Here is a 23,374-nt window from a genome sequence, read left to right as displayed (position 1 = left end):
TGTGTGTGTGTGTGTGTGTGTGTGTGTGTGTGTGGCTTCGGTGTGTGTATGCAGCATCTGTGAGAGAAGCGTGTGTCTGCAGGTTGAGCACTGATGAGTATCTCTGTATTTGTGGAACGTGTGTGTGAGCAGGTCGTGCCTGTGGTGTGTGTGTGTGTGTGTGTGTGTGTGTGTGTGCGTGCGTGTGTGTGTGTGTGCGTGCGTGCGTGCGTGCGTGTGTGCGTGTGTGCGTGCGTGCGTGCGTGTGTGTGGCAGCCAGCAGCATCTGCAGGGCTGCAGATCTGGGCTGAACCTCCTCCCTGCTCCTGCCAGCAGAGGAGGAGATCTCAGGCCTCCCACATTAATCTGCTGCTGAGGGAGGAGAGCTTACCAATCACTCGCTCAGCTAGTAGAGGCTCTCCAAACAGAACGACAACATTTTTTGCAAAAAAAAATACATTTTCCCAAAGCAGTTTCTTGTCATCACTTGCTGTGTTTATTTTTTATTTTAGATGATAAGAATGTGAGTGAAAGGAGGCTGGGCTGCCTCAAAGAGGTTAAAACAAGGTGTGGCTGTTGTGTTGAAGCTCCAGTGCTCAAAATACCTATAATTAAAATCCAGTAATGTATGCAGATGTTTAGATTCATAATCAATATGGTCTCATGTCGGCTAACAGGGCATCATTTCCACTTCGAGCAGCTTGTGCTTTTAAAGCTATAATGGCCTGGGTTGTGCCTCTCAAGTTACACACATGCTGTCTTCGCTTTTTATTTGAGATTTTTTTGGGGCAACACGCCCTCAAACCTAAATGATAGAATAAGCTGATTGTTAATGATTCCTAAAATGACACATATGACTGATGAGGAGAACCAGCGACAAGCGTACCAGATGTTTAAGTGTGTGACATTAAGTTACCTAAACGTACAACATGCAAGCTCTGCTGTCGGGGGTCTTTTGCATTAAAACAAAAAGATATAGTTTAATGACATCAGAGGTAGTGTGGGATCATGGGAGTTGTTGTCTTCAATGACTGTAGCTGATGAAAATCTTTTCTGTTTTATCAAACTGCTGCTGTTTCGCAGCATTAACCCTGTTTTAAAGTCACGTGACAAACACTTGGTTAACACTGAGAAATGGCAGCAGTTTTGTAACATTTATGTCCAAAACTACTTAGATCTTGATTTGGGTTAAAATAAGTGTGTCATGTTACATGAGTAGCATGATGTGAGACATGGGACTGAAGTCATGTATGTTAAAAAACGTAAAGCTATAATATGGAACATTTCTGTATTAAAATGTCTAAAAACACCAGACATATGTTGTATATTTTGCTGGTTTGTGAACTTACATGATCCCAAATGTTTCCAGCAATGTTCAAACTTGTCTCTCATTTGTGAAACCACTTCCTGTGTATTTCCTAAACATCGATGATGATCTCGATGATGCGAAACCGAGTCAAGAATGGTCAAGTCTTGCTAACAGATATATTGGTATTAGCAGATATGTTGATCAAGAAGTGATGGGATGTTTATGTAAAACGCGACCTTAAAAAATAACAGATGTAAAGGCTCAGAGTGTTTCTAAATTTCTGTATGTAAATTTTACTGTGTTAATCAGTCATAAACATAATCTTTTGATCAACAAATCCATGATTTTGTCTTGATTGTTTTGTTGTTTAATCTTTTTCAGAAGAAGAGACCCTGAACATTAAGCGCCGTGTCCAGCAGAAGAGGAAACCGTTAGAGGACTGCTGTAGTTTTCCTTCACAGGTCAAAGCAGCAGAGGTAAGAGAAGCCCACTCAGGACTTCGTTACCCAGAAATCATCATGTGACCTGCACACTTCCTGTCAGTGTGAGCTGGAGACTGTTTTGAACACATCCAAAGCTTAAATATGTGTGTGTTGCAGCCTGTCAGTGTGTTGAGGCCTGTTACCAGGCTGCTGTTTGAGCTCTGTGTCCTCGCATTATGTCCACTAACACTGCAGCCGGGGAAACACACACAAACACACAGAGCTATAGTAGATCACAGCTTTAATCTGGAGTGCTTCATATTCAGCTGTTCTCAGGACAGACCGTGCTGTGATCAGCCAGTCTGTGACCTTTACAAACACACTGACAGTGACTGAAAAGCATCATTACAGACACGGAGCCTGTTACTGCAGATCGTCCCGTCGCTCTGTCTGTCAACAAACAAAATGAAAACTACAGTTCTTTCTGTTACAAAAAAGTAGTGAATATATTTTAATTCACACTTATCATTTTGTGGAGTTTTTCAGGAGTCAGTTCTCCACCTTGTATCAGTTATTTAATATTATTTTACTCTTCTCTTTGCTTTACATCAGAATAACAAACCAAACTTTGCCATTTAAGCTCCATTTCTCAACCTTTTATAGATCAAATTCCTTTTTTCTTGAATTGTCAAAGCAGTCTTTAATTTACAATCCATTCAGTGTTAAGAAGAAAAGTAAAAGAAAGAGAAAATATAACCCTTAATATATTTAATAATCAAGAATTCATAAAATTAATCAGATTGCTTTTGATTAACTGAATAAACGCCATTGGTGGCAGCAACTATTTAACACATAAAAAGTCAGGACAGCAAACAGTCTTTTTTAATATTTGTTGCATTAGTGATATTTAGATGTTGCTGTTTCAGTCGGGATCAGACCCAGTTCAGTGTCGACTGTCTGCTATTAACTGTTTTTGGTTGTTTGTCACATGTTCTTTGCATGATGCTGCCTCACTCCTTTAAACTTTTTATTCTGTTCATCTCTTCATTTTTTGCTTCTCCTGCTCTAATGTCATCTTTTATGTTTTATTTGTTGTTTTAATGCCTAATTTAACACCAGGCTGAGGGAACAACAGCTAAAAATTAATCTTTCACCTAACAGTGGTGCGTTTACAGTGATGCTGATTAATGTTCATTGTTCCTGAGAATAAATAAATTTATTACTAACTGATTTATTACTAACTTTTTTAGCCACTTTTATCACGTAGTTTTTGTTTCAGGGCACATTTTTTGTTGTGTTGAGCACCTGCAGTGTTTCTAGCAGCAGCAGGCAGCTGTTTTCAGTTGGCAAACATCTGGCATCCAGACAGATTTTTTTCCAGGAGTTGTTTCGAGACCAAACCAGAACTTAATTGATCAGGCGATCACAAAAACAACCACAAATCATGTGATAATGATGGTTCTGTGCGTCTTGGTTTGAGAAATAAACTGTTGTTTTCAACATAGTCATGAGTTCACTGAAAGTTTTCTGGTAATTGATGTAAATCCTCCTCACCAGACTCACCTTACGACAAAAAATACACAATATTCTTATTTAAAATCACAGTAATTTAGCAAATAACACAAATTAGGTGGTAATGTGTCAGAAAAATCCAGAAAAAGCCTTACTGTGTGATTTTTGTCTGCAGCCTCTCCGGCCGACGGTCTACCAGTCAGTGTGTATGAAGTGCAACAAGCCGAGCGAGGACAGCAGCAAGTGTCAGAACTGTGGGAACGGTCCGGCGCTGCTGCCCTGCCAGCAGGCCACGCTGTCCTCCCCGACCCCCCGGCCTCCCATCAGATCCCAGCCCTCCCCCGGACCAAACAGCCTGCCACAGAACTTCTACAAACCGGTTACGACCATGAGGGCGCCCCGCGGGGAGACCCTGCCCATACGGATCACGAGCACCAGGGCGACCCTGCTGCCCCTGAACAACGGCAGGGCCCCGCTGTTAGCTGGGACGTCGAGCTGCTGCGGAACCAGAAACCCGCCCAAAGGGAAGAGGACGACGGCCCAGCAGCACGAACTCAACGACCCCAGTGAGTAAAATCACACATGAGGAAATTTTTCATGTGTTTATTGTAAAGCTGCAAGGATAAATCACTTAATCACCAACTATTCTGATAACCAATGAATCGTTTTCAGCAAATATTTAAGAAGAAGCATCAAAATTCTGATTCCAGCTTCTTAAATGTGATTTTTTTTGGTTTCTTGACTCCTCTCTAACAGTAAACTGAATATCTTTGGGTTGTGGTCAAAACAAGACATTTGAGGACGTCATCTTAGACTTTTGGAAACACTGATCATCATTTTTTACCATTTTCTGACATTTTACGACAAAACAGAACACAGAAAATACTCAACAATTCAACCAATAATGAAAATAATAGTAATAATCTAGCATGTTGCCCACAGAGAGTAAGTTCTGTGATGAGTCTGATAACGTGGTTGTGGACTCGGGGGTCATGCAGCTCCCTAATAAGTCTTAAAATAGGGAATTAATGTTGTAAATTGTCTTAAATTTATCTAAATTTTTTTTCTAGGTATTAAATTTGCAGGTAGTGTGTTGAAAATTGAGAAAATGGTCACGCACAGTAGCCTACGGTAAAAATTAGACAGTGAGGGACTGTTGCCATTTTGATTCGTGTCATCTTTTTGTTATTGTCAGTCGTGGTTGCTAGAAATAGGGCCGAGCAATTAATCAAAATTTTATTGAAATTGCAATATGACCTGCAAATAGGGAAGGTTAATGAGAAATGGTTGGAGGACGATAAGTTTCAGAGTTTGTTGGTGCAGGAAGACTTTCACGTTCGGGACAATGGAGGTGAAATGCATTGAATCCTACATGAAATCTCAAAAGTACCAGCAGTGACTCACCTGAAACTTCCTCTGACTCCCTGACAATTTCTCAACAGTTGCATCGAGCACAAAAAACCCACAAAGAGGCTGAGCTGCTGTAGGTTCTTCACACGGTGAGCAGGCAACATGTATTCAAGTTGAATAATAACACCCTGTTGTTTCAACTTTCTTTGGGTCTTGAATTCTTTTTGTTTAGGTCTTAAAAAAAGTTTTTAAATCCATTGACTTTGACTTTAAAAGTTGTGCCAGAGCCCTGGACTCTAATCATTTGACACCCGCCATCATGCTTTAAGTCCTTTAGAGTCCATCTCATTAACACCCATCTATGTTCTCAGATAAAATGGTGGCAGCGTTCCCAGAGGGGTGAAGGTTGTCAGCTCTCAGCAGGTCACAGTGACCCCAGACAGAAGGCCGGTTATTTACAGTCACAGAAGTTCAGAGAAATAAGCTGCTGGTACCATCATCATCAGCATCACTAAGAGGTCTTCTGTGAAGCCTTAGTTAAAGCTCTCTGGAGTGTCTGTAACGTCTGTACCAGAAAAGACACTCGCCAGTCGTTAGCTGATGAATCAAATTAACAAGAAGCTGCCTCCTAATGCAGGGATAGAGCTGAAAAATCTAAAGTAGAAATTGGAAAAGAGAGGGAAAATAAAGGGATTATCGTTCACCTGGAAGTTCAGTCAGTAGATGTTAGGCTGGAGATATACTTGTTTTTCAGTCACATGTTCGTGCAATCGTAGCGTTTATTTCTGAGGACTTGCACAACCAACACTCTGAACAACCCAGACGCAGGAGAGGCCAGGCAGCCATGATTCGTGTGCAAAGGCATAGTTAAAAGCAAGCAAGTCTCATTATGCCACATCCATCTGTGAACAAAGACTCAGCTTTTTTATTTTCTCTCATGCAGGCTCATGCTGGTGAACTGGGCTTCAGTTTAATACTGTTTTCTTGTTTCCAGAGTCAGATGAATCATTATTAACATTTATTCTAAAAAAGGCTTTAGATGTCTTTTAATTTAATTGTCATTCATGTCGGAAACAACAGAAATCTCAACATTTAGTGGATGAAAAGTTTGTCAAAATGGAAAATAAAGTACAGCTACCTCCAAACTCTGAATGTGTAAATGTACTTTGCTTCTTCATCATGACTGAAATGTCTTTACTCTCTTCTTTACTTTGTCCTCGTCCAAATTAAAGCATCCAGGTGAGATCAGTAAGAGCTCCTGTGTTCTGCTAAATGCATTTAAACATCAGCCTGTGAAACAGTAAATGCTCCAATCTGACTCTCGTCTGTCTCTCTGAAGGCTTTTTATTGGCTTTCATCATTTCCAAGGGGTAATAGAAGGAATATACAGTAATGTGCAGGTAAAAGCCTCAGTGGGTAAACAGATTTTACCAGTGTCTCAGTGATATCATTTATATTAAATATTCATTAATATTGGAATATATCATTTTCTTTTCACATAAAAAATGACATTAATTTCAGATTGTTGTATTTGTACAATCAGTGCATATTTCTCTCATCAGTATGCAGCCAGATAAGTGGAAGGTTACACCACCTAACATACGTCACTGCTGTAGGAAAAGTAAACAAAACATACAGGCAGGTCGATTCCAACAGTGTCAAAGTAAGTTGCTCTCTATGTGTAGAGTGAAAAAGAAGCCACGTGACAAGTAAAAGTGAAGAAAGTGATTTTTTTTTTTATTTGCATCTGGATCCAAGACCTTTTTAATGATGTCAGAGGATCATGTATGTAAAAAGAATATTTTTCTGTTCAGACATGATATAAAAAGACCTCAAAAGGCCTAAAATCTGCTTCAGAATACACACTCTGTCCTTAAAAAACAGGCTCCACATTTGGAAAGTCATAAAACCTCAAACTTTAAGTGTATCAGACAGATTTTAAACCAAGTCCTCCGATGTCCTTCCTCCCCAGTCGTCCTGTCCAGTGACGATGAGGACGAGGCCGACAACGCCAGCACGGGAAGCGTCAACAGACTGGACAGCGTTTCGCCTCGACCCGCGGACTCGGCTCACTCCTCGCCGGCACCCTCTGGAGGCAGAGTGGAGGCCGCGGTGAAGAGCGCCGTGGAGCAGGAGGAGCTCGGCACCGACTTCTTCGAAGACGTCAACATGAAGTTCACGATACCACGGAGAGCCCGGATGAAGGACCAGGTGAGAGCTGGCTGATCGTCTGACGGGACCGGCACCTCGAAGTCCAAAGTTCAAAAATGTTTCTGTCTGACTGGTAACATTTTAAAGTAGCTGGTGAGCTTTGGGACAGGAATCATTTTCAGTGTTCACCAAAGAAAAGACGTATATTTTCAGGTGGATTTATTTACACCAAACAGTAAAAATTGCTGCAATCCTGTTTGGAACTTAAAATAGCAAACTTTAACTCTCACCAGTGCATGTTGGGAAAAGAGGGCTGTCCCTCAGCGCTGTCTGCAGCAAATGTGAATGTAACAAGCCAAAATCCCACAGCGCCCCACAGCGGTCGGAGGACGCCAGCACACAAGTCAAAGCACTGGAGCATGAATTCAGCATTTTTATTCAACAAAATATTCAGCTTCAACCCAAATCTGTTGGCATTTCCACTTTCAAAAACAACATTTTCACTGTGGTGTGCTTCAATTACATGTTTGTTCATGAAACTGACAAGTTCTATTCATAAAAGAAAGTTGATTTATTAAGAAAACGCTTATTTAATCTGAATCATGTTGAGGATTTTGTTTGAGGAGCGATAACATGATTAAAATATGACTTCAACTTCATTTAAAAACCTCAATAGGAGCTTTGAAAGTTTTTTTTTTCTCTTTATAGACATGCAGTTCAGCCCTACTTCTGGTTGATATTTTCAGTGTAAACTAGGCCAGCAGGTGCTGCGCTGAAGTGAAACATGTCTGCAGGCTGTTACTCTTCTTCTAAGTTCAAACAAAGAAACATAAAATGATCTAAAGCTTCATATATCTGATGCAGACTTTTACTGAGAGTTGGGATGGTGACTCATTCATCTGTCACAACAGGAGAATCATTTTCTGTTTTTCTCTCTGAATAAACCAGACTTGCATGTTAAAAACGACATAAACCTCGTCGTTTTTCCTTTAATTGCTTTTTTAAATTTTGCAGTTTGGAAATCAGCCTCCTGAGCAGTTTTCACCGAGGCCGAAGAAACCCAAGTTCATGTCCAACAAATGTGACAGCATCATACTGGAGTGTCGGAGCGTAAGAGTGGGAACTCTGCGCAGGATGGTGACGAAGCCCGTCGTCGTGAGTACTTCAGTTTGTTTCACATTAAAACATGGCCGCCAGACTTTGTTTCAGCGCTCTGAGCCGCTCGTGGAGACGGCTGCTGTTGAAGTTTATGTGTCTGTAAGACAAAGAAATGGACAGAAGACCTGTGAAAATCTTCAAAATCCAGTCCAGCAGTTTTAGTCCTGTAATTCTGAGAAGATGATTCGAATGGAAATGATAAATGACATTCTTTTCTTTTCTTTTTTTTTGTGCGTCTTTTTCAGTTTTCCATCGACCACATCCAGCTGGAAACTGAAGGTAGGAACCTGCAGTAATGAAGTCAGTAAATAAAACGGTGTGTGCAGAGCTGCTGGAGCAGACAACAGAGCAGCGTGACGTCTGCTCGCTGTTCAGCAGAGATCAGTTCAGTCTCACCTGTGGCAGCTTTATTCTTTGAAAATATGCAAAAACATCAGAATACCAACAAGAAGCAGCAACATAAGACTCCTGATCTGTCATTTTAAACCTCACTGATTCATGTTGAAGTTGAAACACTGCAGCGACATTACTTCTCTTCTTTCTCAGAATTTAGTGAGCTTGAAGACATCCTCCTGCAAGACTTCATTTATCCACAAGAGAGAATAAAACTTAAATATGTTGAAATCAAGTCTATCACTATTTGTGTTAGATGTGATGGAGGTTTCTTGGAGTTTGTTTGCTTTTCCATAATATTTTTTATCATGTTTTTTAATGTCTTTAATAAACTGCGTCTGACTGGTGTGTTTGTCGTCAGGTCCGGAGCGTAACAGCATAGAGAAGGTTTGCCTCCAGTCGTCCGAGCTCATCAGCTGCGAGTGGTGCAGCGTGCGGAAACTTCCCGTCTTGTTCTTCCAGACGACTCCAGAGGAGTGTGTCCGCCTGCGCACGCAGCTCAACATGTCCAAGGAGACGGGGGGACAGTGGTACGACTGTGCCGGGGACCGTAAGTACAAAACTACACACAGCTGCAAATACTGTTTTTTTCCTTTTGCTTAATCCAAACGTAAAGAGAGAGCTTCGATTTCTTGAAGTGAGGTTATATTATACACTCATCCATAGTCGGTTCATCAACCAAACATCAGTCTCTCCAAACCAACCAAACTCCATAAGTGAAATCCATAAATTTTATCTTGTAGAACAGGAGTTGATTGTCAACCAGTACCTCGATCAGTTAGTCAGTTTTTGCTTTTTTTGTGAGTTTGGTGAATCTGCTATAACCTTTAAAAACACCTGATTGGGCAGCAGTTGATCAGCAAATACTGTGTTAGAATTACTGATTTTGCTGAGGGAGTTTGGTTGATTTAGAGAGAGTGATATTTGGTTGTATAAGAGCCATGAAAATATTCTATACATAGTGTATAGTGCTTGCAAGTAACTGATACAACCCCACTTTAAAAAAAAGCTGAACTATCCCTTTAATTGTCTTTAGTAAAATTAATAAAAGGCAGCTGAAATAGTCATTTAGAAAACTTAAACATTCAGGGTACTAGATACAGTTCATTCTTGATGCATCTCAGTATTTTATTTAAATCCCTTTTCTCACTGTGACTACATTATTAATAATTCATGATAGCTAAAGGTTAATTTGTTCAGAGTAAAAAGCCTCACATGTCTTCAATAGAAAAGATAAAAGATGTTGGTTCTCCTTCAGTCTGAAAATAAATGATCTAAATGTACTGATGTTTTATTTTGTGTTCACAGTTAATTCATACAGAGCAGAGTTAGATGAATATTCATCTTTTCTGCTTGACTGAACATAACTGGACTTAATGTCCTGTAGAGTTAATATCCTCCTCTCACTGTTCAGACTCTGCCAACTTCGTTCCACAGGCCTAATTAGCTGCTGTACATTCAAGCAGAAACATTTTAAGAATGTATTTTATTTAGCATGAAGAACACAGTGTATGTATGGAGATATTATAGAAATATCTCTAGAAACATCTGAGCAAACAGAGAAGAGGGTTTAAATATCTATATCAGTCAGAGATTTCAGTTCTTGAAGCTGACATCAGAGAATGTCAGATTTTTTATTAAAACACAAGTCAATTGATAATCAATAAAAAAGGGCAGCACAGTCCTTCACTATCCAACACAGTAAATTCTGTAACACGATAAAATCTGCATCTGACTAAAAACCTTCACTCTGCGTGTCTGTTTCTGCCGTCAGAGTCAGATGAGAAGTACATAGTGTTGATCTTCGAGAACGGCCTGGCGATGAAGGAACAGATGATTCTGGAGGACATCCTCGGCGTGATCGGCAGAAACAACAACCTCAGCAACTTCCCCGCCAAGCTGCCCTTCGAAGAGGCCAACATCCGGCTGGTCAACTACAACAAGGCTTCCAAACAGAAGGAGGAGAAGGTGAGCGTGGAAACGCCGCTCTGTGTCCATCAGCAGGACTTAAACTATCAATTATTTTCACCATCGATTCATCTAACAATTACTTTTTAAATTAATTGTCTCTTAGAGCTCAAGATGTCGTCTTTAGTTGAACATAAAAGCCCCCAAACATTAAATTTTTAATAATATGAAACAGAAAAAACTAATTTAAAAGCTAATTCTGATCGAGAATGATCAGTCGATCATCACAGTTGGTGATAAATAATCTATCAGTTAATCAACAAATCATTTAAAATCTTCTGATTATAAATGTCACTGGTCTGTAAATATTTTACTGCACCTGTTAAAGTTTCTCAAGAGATTTTCAAGATAACTGAAGCTGAAAATCACAGAATATGTTTTGTTATTTTACATTAAAATGTGGAAATATTTAAAATAATTCTCTTTTCCCTCCAAGGCCAGAACCAAAATAGATTTACACAAATGTTTGTGCATATGTAGTTTTTAATATGTATATTTTTTAGTTTGTTTTTTTTTATTTTCACTATTAAAATTCAGTTCTTTTTGTATTTTGTTCTCTTTAAAATGTGTTTTGTGCCCAGTTGTACATATATATCACTATGGCTGTTTGTGATTTTTAAAACAAAATCTACTTAAAGGTAAATAAAAAAAAAAGTGGGAATATTTCAAAATAGTAAGTTAGGTGTAAAACAAAAACCGCAACTATTGAAAACATGCTGATAGTCATAATAGTTTGGGAATTTGTCAGATCTCCTCAGTAGCTGTTGTACAGTTTGCCTGCAAGGATATTTGATCGTCTTGATATGATTTTTTTGCCCCAGATTTAGTCTGTAAGGTGAGTCTCCTGTTAATGTCTCCTGTCAAACTGTGCAGCGCCGCCACCAAAGTCCATTCCAGTCCAAATAAATAGTTATTTTTAGGGATTAATTGTTGTTATTGGTCACTTCAGTGGAGCTTTGTTGGATTGATAGCCTGAGGAAATCTGTTCCTGAGAAGTCATTCACAGGGGAAAGAAAGTTCTTTTGCCATAGTTAGAACAAAGGATGTTTGTAGAGATGAAAGGATTGTTTTTATTTGATGATCTGATGATTTGTGAGCATTTCTTCACTTTGTCTAATTTTTGTTGGAATTTGAAAAAAAAAACAAATCAACCTTGACAACATTTCAGGGATTAGGATTCCTACATTCCTACAGTGATTTTATATCTGAAACTAGTTGTTGTCTCTCCAGGTTTTTATTTTCTTTCTTCCCTCACAAACGCCTGTCTCTCCCTGCAGGATAAACCGACACAATCCCCTTCCAAAGTCACCCACGTCTCGCCGGTTACCAAGGTCACCCCCGTCAGTAAGGTCACGCAGGTCGCGGCGGTGTCCCCGGTCAGCATGCCCGCACGTACGCGGATGGCCACACGGCAGCAGACCAACACCTACTTTGAAGATGAAGACGAGGACATGACCGACCTTCAGCCCACCTTCTCGGGACCAATCATCAAGTGAGTCTGTCTGCTGCCACCTGTGGCTGAAGTGTTTCCATGTTAGTGCTGGTTAAGGGCGGGTTGTAAAACTTTCACTGTATATCACTGTACTACAAAACTTATCAGTCCTTGCAGAAAGTTGCGATTTCAACAGTTCACACAAATTCAACTGATCCCTGTGAATTCAGCAATTTTTTTTTCCATCGTTGCAACTTTTCCGCAAATTTGACCAATCAGTCGCTTCCTGCAAGTTTGAACTCTGAAAAGAGTGCAGAGTTTATTCTCCTTGGAACAAGTTACCTTTGATTTTAAATGGATTACTCAAAAACAGTAAGGGATATTCCACTCAAAATATGATTCTCTTTTCACTCTATTGGCAATTTAAGGGAGCATGTGTAATAAAATACACATTTTTTTATTAGTTCAAAATTGATTTAAGGTACAGTCCTACATGTTTTTGGAGATGTAGATGCTTCATAACAAAGGTTAAGTAGTAACTGTAATGTGAATCATTCATCATCTCAATGGCATTTATTTGGTAGAAAACCCAAAGTATATAAATGTAAGTACAATAGTCAGCAGCAATTGACACCCAGTTTTGAGCCCAACTCAAACTCTTTTTTTTTAAAAACTTTCATAAACTATTAAATCTTTTGTTGAGATGATTTAACAGCAGGCATGTTTTATTAAAAAGGAGAAGCCAGAGTTCTCAAATGTTAAATCTTGTCTAAGGTTGTTTTCACAGCTGCCTCGTTTAGTCCAGACTTGTGGATTTTTCAGTTTCATCCCAGACCCCCATCCGGACCAAAAAGCCAGACTTTGGTCTGGTGAAAGGAGGTGGTCTCTGTCCAGATCAAACTGAACCAAGGTTTGTTTTGGTTTGATTTGGTGTGAAAAAAACATTTTTTGGTTCAGACTTTCAGATCGATTACAGGAAATTACAACAGGATAAAACAACAAACCAGAACAAAATGAGAGAACAGATGAGGACAGGAGGAGACCAGATGTTTAATTGACATCTGGTCTGATGACTTTATAAAGTCAGGCTACCTGCTGAACTGTAAACACACTGACGTCAGACACCATCTACAAACCAGTCTCTGTCAAATAAAGGGAGACGCAGACCACGTAGGTGATGTAGTTCTTCAGTCTGCTTTGATAACTGCAAACCAGAACTAACCAAACCAAACAGTGTCTCATAAAAATGAACATGACACAGCGCCCCCCAGTGGAGATTAACAGTACTACTGCTGATGCTGCAGTCCCAGTGTAACCGTGTTGTTGGTGTTTGTCTTCCAGGTTAATGGTTTATCCTCCTCCTCCGGCCAAAGGTGGAATATCAGTCACTAATGAAGACCTCCACTGCCTTAATGATGGAGAATTCCTAAACGACGTTATCATAGACTTTTATTTAAAGTGAGTGTCTGATTTCATCCCATGACACAGATTTTAAGAGTTTATTTTCTCTGCTTTGGTTTTCATACTGAGATGTTCTGTTGTCTGTCTTTATTAGATATTTAGTTTTAGAAAAATTGAAAAAAGACGATGCACAAAGAATCCACGTGTTCAGCTCCTTCTTCTACAAGAGACTAAACCAGAGAGAGCGGAGGAACGTCCCGGACACAGCTAACCTGCCGTGAGTATCAACGCACGCTGTTGTTTTGTTTTGCCTTTTAACATCAGATGCTCAGATAATTTTGCTTCTAAATTGTTAAATTTCTGGTTTTGATTTTCCAGAATCCAGAAAAGGAAGCACAACAGGGTGAAGACGTGGACTCGGCACGTGGATCTCTTCCAGAAGGACTTCATTTTTGTTCCCATCAACGAGTCGTGAGTCTTCAGTTTGACACAGAACTAAAACTCTGTCCTGCTCCGTAACTGAAGCTGTAACTGGTTTGAACTGTTTTTTGTTTTTTTTTTCTGTCAGGGCTCACTGGTACTTGGCCGTCATCTGTTTCCCGGGCCTGAAGGGTCCGGTGTACGAGCAGAACCCGCTGTGTCCCGGTCCGTTTCCAGCTTCCTCCTCGGCCTTGGGAGAGGAGTCGGAGGAGAACATCCCGGACCACTGCCGTCCTCTGTCCCCGGACAGAGACGGGCTGGACAGCTCCTCGGAGAACCCGTCTCCCAGTGTCCCCGAGGCGTCCACGGAGGGTCAGACTGACAGTGACCCCGGCAAGGAGACGGCAGCCTTTATAGAGGGGGGACAGGAGCCCTCCAACACACCCGCAGTGTCGGGCAACGGTCAGACTGACACAGAACAACAGTACACAAGTGAGTCTGACATTTATAACTCCACTACTTTTTTTATGTAGTTTATCTAGTTCCCACAATTTCTTCACAAAAAAACTAAAATCATCCCAACATGCATTGCAACTTTTTAGAAAAGTTGCCTTCTAGGCCACAACAATCACAAAAAAGCCTGTGAAATCCTGGTGGGACTGTCAGTACCGTCTCGTTAACCTCACTGAGACCCGATCTCTGTTCTCCAGAACAAAAACCTGTCTGTAATTTAAGGTGGCAGCAAATCAGCTTCAAAGTTTTGTGGTGTGTGTATTAATGTAATCTTAAACTAAAAACTAAAACTAGGTGTGAAAAAACAGAATAAAACATTAGGGGTGTCTCAGCTGCCAGAGCTGAGATTTTAAATCAAATCTTTTCAACATGGCGGCCGGGTCACAAATGTTTTTATTTTGGGTCTGGTCTGAGTTAAAAGAGTGAACGATGTTTCTTAACCCGGTGTCTCAACGATCAGAGTTCAAAGTTTAAACCAGATTTCTCTGATTTAGTTTTGACATTTTCGTCCATCTACACAAAAATCAATCAGTTTCTTCAGTCTTTTCCCGTCACTGCTCGTCTCAGGAGACTCAGTATTATTTCCTTCACCGAAACGCAGGTTTTTTTGTCTTACATTCGATTTCAAGAAGCGATTAAAAAAGAAAAATAATGTGTTGATAACTCTGAGACATGCAGATAAATGTTGATAACATGCACCATTTTCATGCAGCAGATTATTTTGCTTATTTGTTTGTGATTTTTAGGCGAGTTACACAGAATCAGTGTTTGTTACGGTTCAGGAAAAGGAGACGACGACACCTACACCTTCTCTGATGACCAGAGCTCCTGTCAGGTACTCGACTCTCTGTACTCCAGACATTATCTGTCTGTTAATGAGCTGATTGTCCGTCAGTGAAGTGGTCATGAAGCTCTAAATAAAGAGAAGAAACTGTAGTTCCAAGTTTGTTTTGTGTGCAGGATGAGTGCAGCGAGGACGGGACTCTGGCTGATGATGCTCTCGGTGCCGACACCTCGACTTTGGCCTCAAAACAAAACCTCTGCAAACAGTGAGTGGATGCACTTTTGCTTTTTCACCTGCAGGTGGCAGCGCTGCTCTGCTCTGCTCAAACAAACAAACAAACAGCAGAGGGAGGTGATGTGTGGAAATGTTGACACAGTCAAATCGTGCGTGTCTGTTTGTCCTGCAGGCCTTGTATCCTCATCATGGACTCCCTGCGAGGTCCGGCCAGGTCGACTGTGGTGAAAACGCTCAGAGAGTGAGTTTCTGCTGCTGCTGCATCTGACAGCATTTATAAAAACAGACTGTACCGAGGATTTTAGAGGTTTTACTTTAGAGACGTGGTTTCTACACACCTTTAAACGGGTTGAGGCGATGGCATCGGATGTGCAAAAACGAGCCTTTTTATGCTTTTTATTGGTGATGTTTCAACAGACTTTGAGCGATTAAAAAAATGTTGTGTGTACAATACAATTTACAGTTATGAAAATATAAAGTGATGGACTTCTGAAGTGACCACAGGTTGCAATGAGACAAACTTTAGTCACAGTTCAGCAGATGTGCTGAAGAAATTCCAGCTCTGTAGGACGTAGATTGTAAAATGCGTAGAAGTTGTTGTAATAAGTCCTGTCCACTTTAATCACTTATTACCAAAAGTCATGTATGGGCTGAGTCGTGACCCAAGAACATGCAAAACTATTTTTGCACAAATTCGTATAGCCAGTTATGAGATATAAACTTTTCACATTTGTGGCTCCCTAGAGGTGAAACACAAAGTGATCCTGAAGATGTGTCTAAATTTTCATGTTATTAGGAGTTATTACATACAAAATGAGCTATATTGGTAAAAACTGATCGGCTCATAAAAGCCAAACAGATTCACAAATCAAAATTAACTACATTTTACTATAAAAATAACAGCAAAGTGTCAGAAGTTTAGTTTGAAGGTTTCAGAATTTAGTTTTTAGGTCATTAGATTCATGATTTGAGACTTAAACAAAACTAACAGGTTATCTGTGGTTGGTAACTGGTGACTGAGAGTGTGTGTTTGTTTTAGGTACCTGGAGGTGGAGTGGGAGGTGCGTAAAGGGACTCAGAGGAGTTTCGGGAAGGATGTGATGAAGGGCTCCAGCCCACGTGTGCCTCAGCAGGATAACTTCAGCGACTGTGGAGTTTACATCCTGCAGTATGTGGAGAGCTTCTTCGAGGTGAGACGACGAACTTTTAACACTTTCTCATATTCACTTTCACGAGCTTCTTGGTTTCACTACTTTACTGAACAAATAGCAGCCCAGGCTTCAGAGCTGGGGACACAAAATAAACAAAGCGAGGACACAGCTGGGAGAGTGTCAAAGTTTAGTCCATGAACTCCGCCAGCGTAACGCCTACTTTGACAGATCTTTCATCCTGAGTCTGATCTCTGCTTGTGTGATTGTTTTTTTCTCCAAACGTTGACTCCATTTAAACTTTTCCACCACATGCTGCTGCATTTTTTTTAAATGCAGATGAATGAGATGCCCGACTTTTTCGCTGCAACAACTGATATAATTATTAACTATAATTCACAACAATTTGAGAACATTTTACACTGCAGAAAACCTGAACACCGACAAGCTGTTGAAATGTAACTGGGAAGTTAAAATTCCAAACTTCTTTCCATTTTATACTCATGATGAATGTCTTTTATCTCTTCTAACACAGAATCCGATCCCCAGTTTCCACCTGCCGGTCAACCTGTCCGAGTGGTTCCCTCAGCAGCGGATGAAGACGAAGCGCGAGGAGATCAAGGAGCTCATCCTGAAGATCCAGGAACAACAAGAGCTGGACAAGAAGGAGCCGGAGCGGGACGAGGCTCCGCCCAGCTCTCCTGAAGAGCCCGAGATCGAAGAGACTTCTGGGTCGACGGGACGGCCGCCAAACCTTCCCATCAGCCCCTGAAACGACTCCACTCACCCCACCCCTCCTCCTCCTCCTTCCTCCTCCTCTCCCCGTCACTCCCAGGCCTAGTGGGGGCGGGGCCGAACCTGATTGTACGCTGCTGGTTTCACTTCAACATGTCTGAAAAGGATCCTGAACTCCCTCCATTAACCACAGACATCAAACACACCTTTAACTTTGTATTGAATAAAACGTGAACTGTAAATATGCTGGAGTTTCTCCGCTGCCTTTGTAATTTACTGTTTTATGACTCAGTCATGAAGTGACCCATTAAGTTATGTTTTCATAGATGTTCTTTTCTCCAGGAAGATCTGTGCAGAAGATACTGTTGCGCTCTTGCATCCTTATTTTTTATGCTTTCTAGTTGTGTAGAGGAAGACGAAAACTGTCAAAAGATAAAAGAAGCATAGAGGAAGTTGCTGTTATTTGTAAGTTAATGATCCAGCTGTCTGGACAAAAAAGAAACTGTTCTCAAAAAGCTGACTTCCAGCTCACGAGTCACATACGTAGTTCAGTGCTTGTTGTGTCTCTTCGATGTGGAGTGGATGAATTTTCAGCATTAAAAGCGATTCGAGATGCAAGAGCACTTCCTCTGCCGTAGCTGTTTATTTGTGCTGTGTGCCGTCAGAGAGTTTCAAACAGAAATAAGTTTTATCTGTGTGTGTGTTTGTCTTGCTTCATGATCATTTTGTTGCACAAGTCTGGAAAAGGTTTAAATGCATTTGTTTATTTCCAGGTCAGAAAATGTTTGGACAGACGACACAGAGGCAGTTCAGTTCACCTCAAAATCAAAAACACAGATCAGAGGTCTGCAACCTGCGGCTCTTTAGCTGCTCTCCAGTGCCTGCCCTGTGACTTTGACAAAAAGTTACATTGAAATAAATAACATTTTTTTCATTTTTGTTTATTAAAAAAAAGTTGAAAGCTCACAATTTCAGGGCAACATACTGCAATTGAGTTTTGAGCCCAACTTCTTAAGTTTTTCTCACATAACTGTGCAGCAGTCCCTACATGTACCAGGATGCATTGCAAATGAGCTTCCATGTCTCCCATGTATCACCACCGTTACTTTTTTGGCCAAAACAGAGTGTAAGTGGCAAAAATACAAGCTCATCTCCTGGCTGCTAGTCCACTGGAAATGCCTCAGACGCAGTGATGATGTTTGAATGTCGTCTGCAGGCCAAGAGATGAAATTCAACTTGGCTGATAAAAGTTGCATCAGCATGATTAAAATATAAAAATAAATTACACAACAAAATAAAAAGTATATGCACACCCTTGCTCAGAAAAACTTAATAATGTTATGAGACGTTCAGGGCTTCAGGATTTCTGGACGTCATAAATGTGGACTCAAACTCAAAGATCACCTTTGAAAGTTTACGAAAAGCTAAATTAGACTTTCAGGTTTAGTTGCCTCATTATGCAAATGATTCAAATTGCCCAACATGCAACTCTTAGCAACCAAGTTTGATCTCATTTTCTAACCCTGTAGGTGACATTTTAATCGTAAAAGTTAACAGGAAGCAACATCGCTGGGTTTCATAAACACCATATATGTGTTTCCTGTAGACTGTAGCCAGAGACTGAGGGGTGCGTTCCATTTGAACCAGGAAGTTCTGAGTTCTCAGTTAGAAATTTTATTTGGAACACCCCCTAAAGTTGGATTTTTTTTTACTCAAACAGTTGGAGGAACCTCCCCAATCCCAACCCCATAATCCAAGATGGCTACTCCGTGCATCATGCCGGCGGTTTAAAGAACCGGTACCGCTTTGGACACGGTCAGCAGCAACACGTATTTTATTAAATGTTCTGTTTATGTTTGTTGTGTGAAGCATCTGTTGAGTAAAGTTTTATCTCCTCAGCTTCACACACTCCGTCAGCATATGTGACATTGAGCTGTAATACCTTCAGGGAGGTTGAGGATTAACGGGGATAATGTCAAAGACGACAACAATGGCGCTAATCTGTCTGCTGCTGCTGTACTCACAGCCGCTCTCTGCAGACTCAACTGTCACATTAGTCACTCACTTATTAATTATATCGTTCTCATTATTATGTCCAAACTGTCGTGGTACAAAGTTCAGACAAGATTTTAGGTCCCTCTTGTGGAAAGGTCTGTAAGTATGTGGTATATCCCAACAACCACCACAGTATACTGAACACTTAACTCTCATTTAGGCTCAATTTAAGAGGCTTTATTAGTGTTTTATTTAATTATGTTTGGTATCATTTTAAAGGGAACTTTGTTGACTCAGACTGAATTATCTCCACATCTATCAGATGGACTCTAATATCACCTTTTGCACAGACATTCATATTTGTGGCTTTGAGTCAAATATCTTAACTGCTCTTGAATGAACTGCGAACACCACAGACCAACAAGGTTTTTCAATGGCTGATGGCGATATTTAAAAAAAAAACTCTGACACACACCCCATCTCAAAAAGAGCAGAGGAAGAGGCTAGCATTAGCCATGCTAAGACTGCTGCTGACTTAGCAGCTACAATTAAGCACAAACAAAAGAAGACCCAAAAATATTCGATGTAATAAATATTTAATAATTATATTTTAAATCTCTTTTTCAGCTTGAGTGAAGTTTTACAAATATAAAACCTCCATGGATCAAAAATTCATAATAGAAGGAGTTCTAGCTGAGCTTGTTTGCAGTTCGAGGCGTCCTGTCAACAGTTTTTCAGATGTTTCCTTTATCATGGTGGCCTCTGGGGGGAATTTTTTACTGTAGTACCACAAGTGGCCACTGGGAAAAATCGGTGGTAAAGCTTTGCTATAAGTCTGTTTTTTTCCTAACGATAACTATCACATGTAGCTAGTTAACAGCTGATCTAGATTAGCATGAGATTAGTTAGCTAGCTTTTTAGAGCTAGCGCTAAGGAACAAGCATTAGGTTGCCAAAATCCAGCTTTCCAACATAACTTTGTCCTGCAGTTAACTCCATTAATTTAAACATGGGTGATAAGACAGTGTAAAGGGCTTTTCACGCATTTAGCCCCAGGCTAAGGGAGCTTTCACACTTGCACAATTCTGGCATGATCATATCACATGATCTTCAACAGATGTTCACCCAGCTTTATCCCGATGCTGAGGAACTGTAGATGTTCAAATTTCCATTTTTCTTTCAGGACATCTATTCCACTTCAGCTTAAAAACTGAGATACAACAGTGGACAGTCTCACCACAAGATCCACGTACTGAAGCAGCAGTTCTGGAGCTTTCAGTCATTTCACACAGTCTTCCTCAGCAGATGGAGTTTGTGCAGAAAATCTCAGGATAATCACTGATTTATTGTGCTTAAAATTACGATAAAACAGTGACAAAGACCATGAGATGTGGTTGAAAGCCCTGAAAAAAGCAGGTAAGCGGATCTATCTAAACTGAATCACTGTTCTCTCCGTGTTAAAGTGCTCAGTGATATTTGCTTTCATAAACATGTCACCGGTCATTACTTCCAGCAGTTAATTTAAATGTTTAATGCTTTAATATTGTAATGAATCTCTGAAGGAGCTCATAAGTGCTACAACAAAACACAATTCAAGAGTCATGAATGATTTAGTGTCCAGTAACTGAAGACCTGGTGAGTCGTCTCTGTCTGAGCAGGACGTCACTCAACACCAGACTGAAAGATGAGAGCTGCATTTCATAACAAACCACCAGAGACGAACTGCTCCCGTCTGCAGATTTTACTCATTTAACTGATGGTTTAGTCTTCAAAAAGACTCAGGAGAGTTTATCCAGGTCTTTATGTTCTGTTTTTCTTTTTGTTAAAAAAAATCTCAAAATGTGGTGTGACTTCCTGTCTGTGTCTTTTCAAGCACCCAAATCAGGTTCACAGCTCACTGAATCATTTTTTATATGCAGCATTTTTTTTTAGTTTTTAAACTTCAAAGATTAAAGTTTATCCAATTAAGAAAAGTAAATTATCTCAACTAGTTCAGCAAAACTTTATTTCAACTTAAAAATCTATTATAGTGAGTTGCCTTGAAATTTTGAGTTGTCTCAACTTTTTTTGATGACAAGAAATAAGAACAATGAGACTGTTAACTCACCTAAATGTATTTATTTCTCATTTATAAAGTATTTAACATGTACGTTCATGAATCCAGATAATATAAAGTGAGGTGGAAATGGTGGTAAAAATGATCAGGAACGTTCATTTAAACACAAATTAACTCTCCAAGGATTTATTGATGAGGTCTGTTGTGGATTGGGTCAAGATGGTTTGTCATTTTTCAAAATAAAGTTTGTGAAACTCTGACGCAGTGATTATGTGTGACAGCAGGACGGTGTGTGTGGGACTGAGTCAAAATAAACTACAATGTCAGCCCGTGCAACAGTGTGACTCACTGATGTGTTTTTGTTAGTCGATACATCGGTGTTGGTTTCGCTCTTTTCGTGGGATAATTTGACATCTGACACTGAAATTCTCGATGGGTTCTGCTTTCTTTCAACCTCAGTTTAAATCTTTTGTGTGTTTGCAGCAGGTTTTGCAGGATGTGGCAGCCATTTCAGCCCGTGCACATGAAAAACAGTTGGAATTGTATTTCTAAAGCTGGAAAATTAGGCAAACAACACTGAATGATACACACATACAACATGAGATCAGTTTATTTGATGTTTGCAAGTCAAAATAGGACCAAATCTTATATTTTAGCCCTATTTCGTTCAGGGTCGTAGTGAGGAGTAAACTCAAGTAAACTCTTTGAAACAAAGCTGAAAGTTTGCTCACCTATTTTAAAATCAACTGTATCAATCAATGAGATGAAACGAGATCCTCACACCTGATTTAATTATGTTTGCAGTATGATGGTCAATTTAAGAGAACATCAACAGTCCTGCAAAAGTAATTTGAAAATCTTCAGGGAAGTGAAGTTTCAGTTGCAGCCATGTCAGCAGTCCATGAAGTGCATCTCTGTTAATCGATAATTGGGATGTTTTATGTACAATTCACAGGCATTGATACGGTTGTGGTTCTGGACCAGTCTTCTTTGTCTGAGACTGTGACAAGACCTTCAGAAAGTGATCTTGAGACCAGTTTAGACCAAGACTGATCTAGATCTGATCCAAATTTTAATCTGTTTGTCTCACAAGATGAAAGTGCACTGGTCAGATGTTCAGAGATGAGATGAGAAGATCGATATCAATCTCCCGTCTGTGTGTTGAGCTGGAGTCAGGATGTGGTTAGCCACATTAGCATTAGCATAAAGAGTGAAAGCCTCTGAAGCTCGCTGACTGACATGTTGTATCTTGTTGGTTAAATCTGCACAAGAAAAAAAAATCTAAACATGGCAATTAGTGGTTTTAAGGGGAGTCATGTGGTGTAACTATTTCTGGTGCCATACTGTTGTTCTGATGGACCATTGTTCCCTCAGTGGTCCAAAAAATGTCCCATTGGCCCACAGCCTGTTATCCCCAAAACAAAAGCTCATTGCTCTGAAAACACACACCAACCCTAATATCTAATAACTAACATCAAACATGTCTGATTTGAAGCAGTTTGAGCTCCACTGAGGCTCTGAGTCCTTTGCTGTGTGTCACTCTGTCTCTGTCCATCCTCTTTCCTGTCTGTCTTCAGTGGTTCGCTATGATAAAGAAGAAAAAAAACATGTAGTATAAAATATTCATCCCATTCATTTTCCATTTTAAGGTCAAACGCACAAAAAACTCATCTTAAAAATAAAAATCCAATACACCCACCCAAAAAAACACACAGACAGAGATCGCAGAGTACAAGCAGCAAAGACTTATGGGAGGATTCACAGACTGAGGATATGATTGCACAGAAGACGATTTAACAGTGAAAAAATAAATGAACTAAACTGTGCAGGAAAACTGCAAAATACAAGAAGGATGCAACATGTGGTCTTTTGTACTTTTACTTGTACTTAAGTATGCATTACACTGCAGCAGTACAGGTTTGGAGAGGGGATTTTAATGATTAATCAATTAATCAGTGTTGAGAATAGTACTCAGTACTTTTTTAGAAGAGCACTTTGTACTTATACTTGAGTATTTTTCTAGCACCAGTACTTTTACCTGTAATTGAGAAATATTTAAATAATGTAACAGTACTTGTACTTGAGTACATATTTTTAGTACTCTTTCCACCAGTGCATAATGATATGCATGTGTAATGTGTAGCAACAGATAAAGAGAAAATGTCTAAATATTAGTGAATGTGAGAAAGAATCGTGCAAACTGTTGTTTTGTAAGTGAAAAAACCTTCCTGTTCTTTGGAGAGCATCATTTTTAAAATACACCTGCACGTTGGGCCTGAGGCCGTCCTACCTCGGATGGCCTGATGTCCCGCAGAGCATGAATAAAACGTGCACAGCGCCCCCTGCAGGCCGCCTCCCTCCGCCGGGGACTATTTATCCCGCTCGTGACGTCACGGGTCCAGTTTCCCAGGATTG

The 23,374-nt window shown here is 40.1% G+C and overlaps 1 protein-coding gene across 3 annotated transcripts in view; it reads left to right on the top strand.

Moving 5' to 3' along the window:
• Nucleotides 1-17,532, top strand: part of senp6a (SUMO specific peptidase 6a) — a 34,378-nt gene extending 16,846 nt beyond the window's left edge. For 2 of the 3 annotated variants that reach the window (XM_084737292.1, XM_084737289.1), the window contains 17 exons: nt 1,670-1,764; nt 3,398-3,788; nt 6,545-6,783; nt 7,738-7,878; nt 8,127-8,160; nt 8,636-8,824; nt 10,049-10,242; nt 11,520-11,734; nt 13,016-13,132; nt 13,230-13,352; nt 13,454-13,546; nt 13,644-13,987; nt 14,755-14,843; nt 14,969-15,057; nt 15,199-15,267; nt 16,066-16,216; nt 16,710-17,532. In XM_084737292.1, coding sequence (XP_084593418.1) covers nt 1,670-1,764; nt 3,398-3,788; nt 6,545-6,783; nt 7,738-7,878; nt 8,127-8,160; nt 8,636-8,824; nt 10,049-10,242; nt 11,520-11,734; nt 13,016-13,132; nt 13,230-13,352; nt 13,454-13,546; nt 13,644-13,987; nt 14,755-14,843; nt 14,969-15,057; nt 15,199-15,267; nt 16,066-16,216; nt 16,710-16,946 — 2,810 coding nt within the window. In that variant the 3' untranslated portion in view covers nt 16,947-17,532. The remainder of the gene's footprint in view (nt 1-1,669; nt 1,765-3,397; nt 3,789-6,544; nt 6,784-7,737; nt 7,879-8,126; nt 8,161-8,635; nt 8,825-10,048; nt 10,243-11,519; nt 11,735-13,015; nt 13,133-13,229; nt 13,353-13,453; nt 13,547-13,643; nt 13,988-14,754; nt 14,844-14,968; nt 15,058-15,198; nt 15,268-16,065; nt 16,217-16,709) is intronic. The other variant, XM_084737290.1, reaches the window with a different exon arrangement.
• The last annotated feature ends 5,842 nt before the right edge of the window (nt 17,533-23,374 follow it).

Source organism: Lutjanus erythropterus, chromosome 15, assembly GCF_056507025.1.
Source record: "Lutjanus erythropterus isolate fLutEry1 chromosome 15, fLutEry1.hap2, whole genome shotgun sequence".
In the NCBI taxonomy this organism is placed as follows: Eukaryota; Metazoa; Chordata; class Actinopteri; order Lutjaniformes; family Lutjanidae; genus Lutjanus; species Lutjanus erythropterus.
Note: the sequence above shows the minus strand (reverse complement) of the source record. Positions and strands in the feature narration are given on the sequence as shown.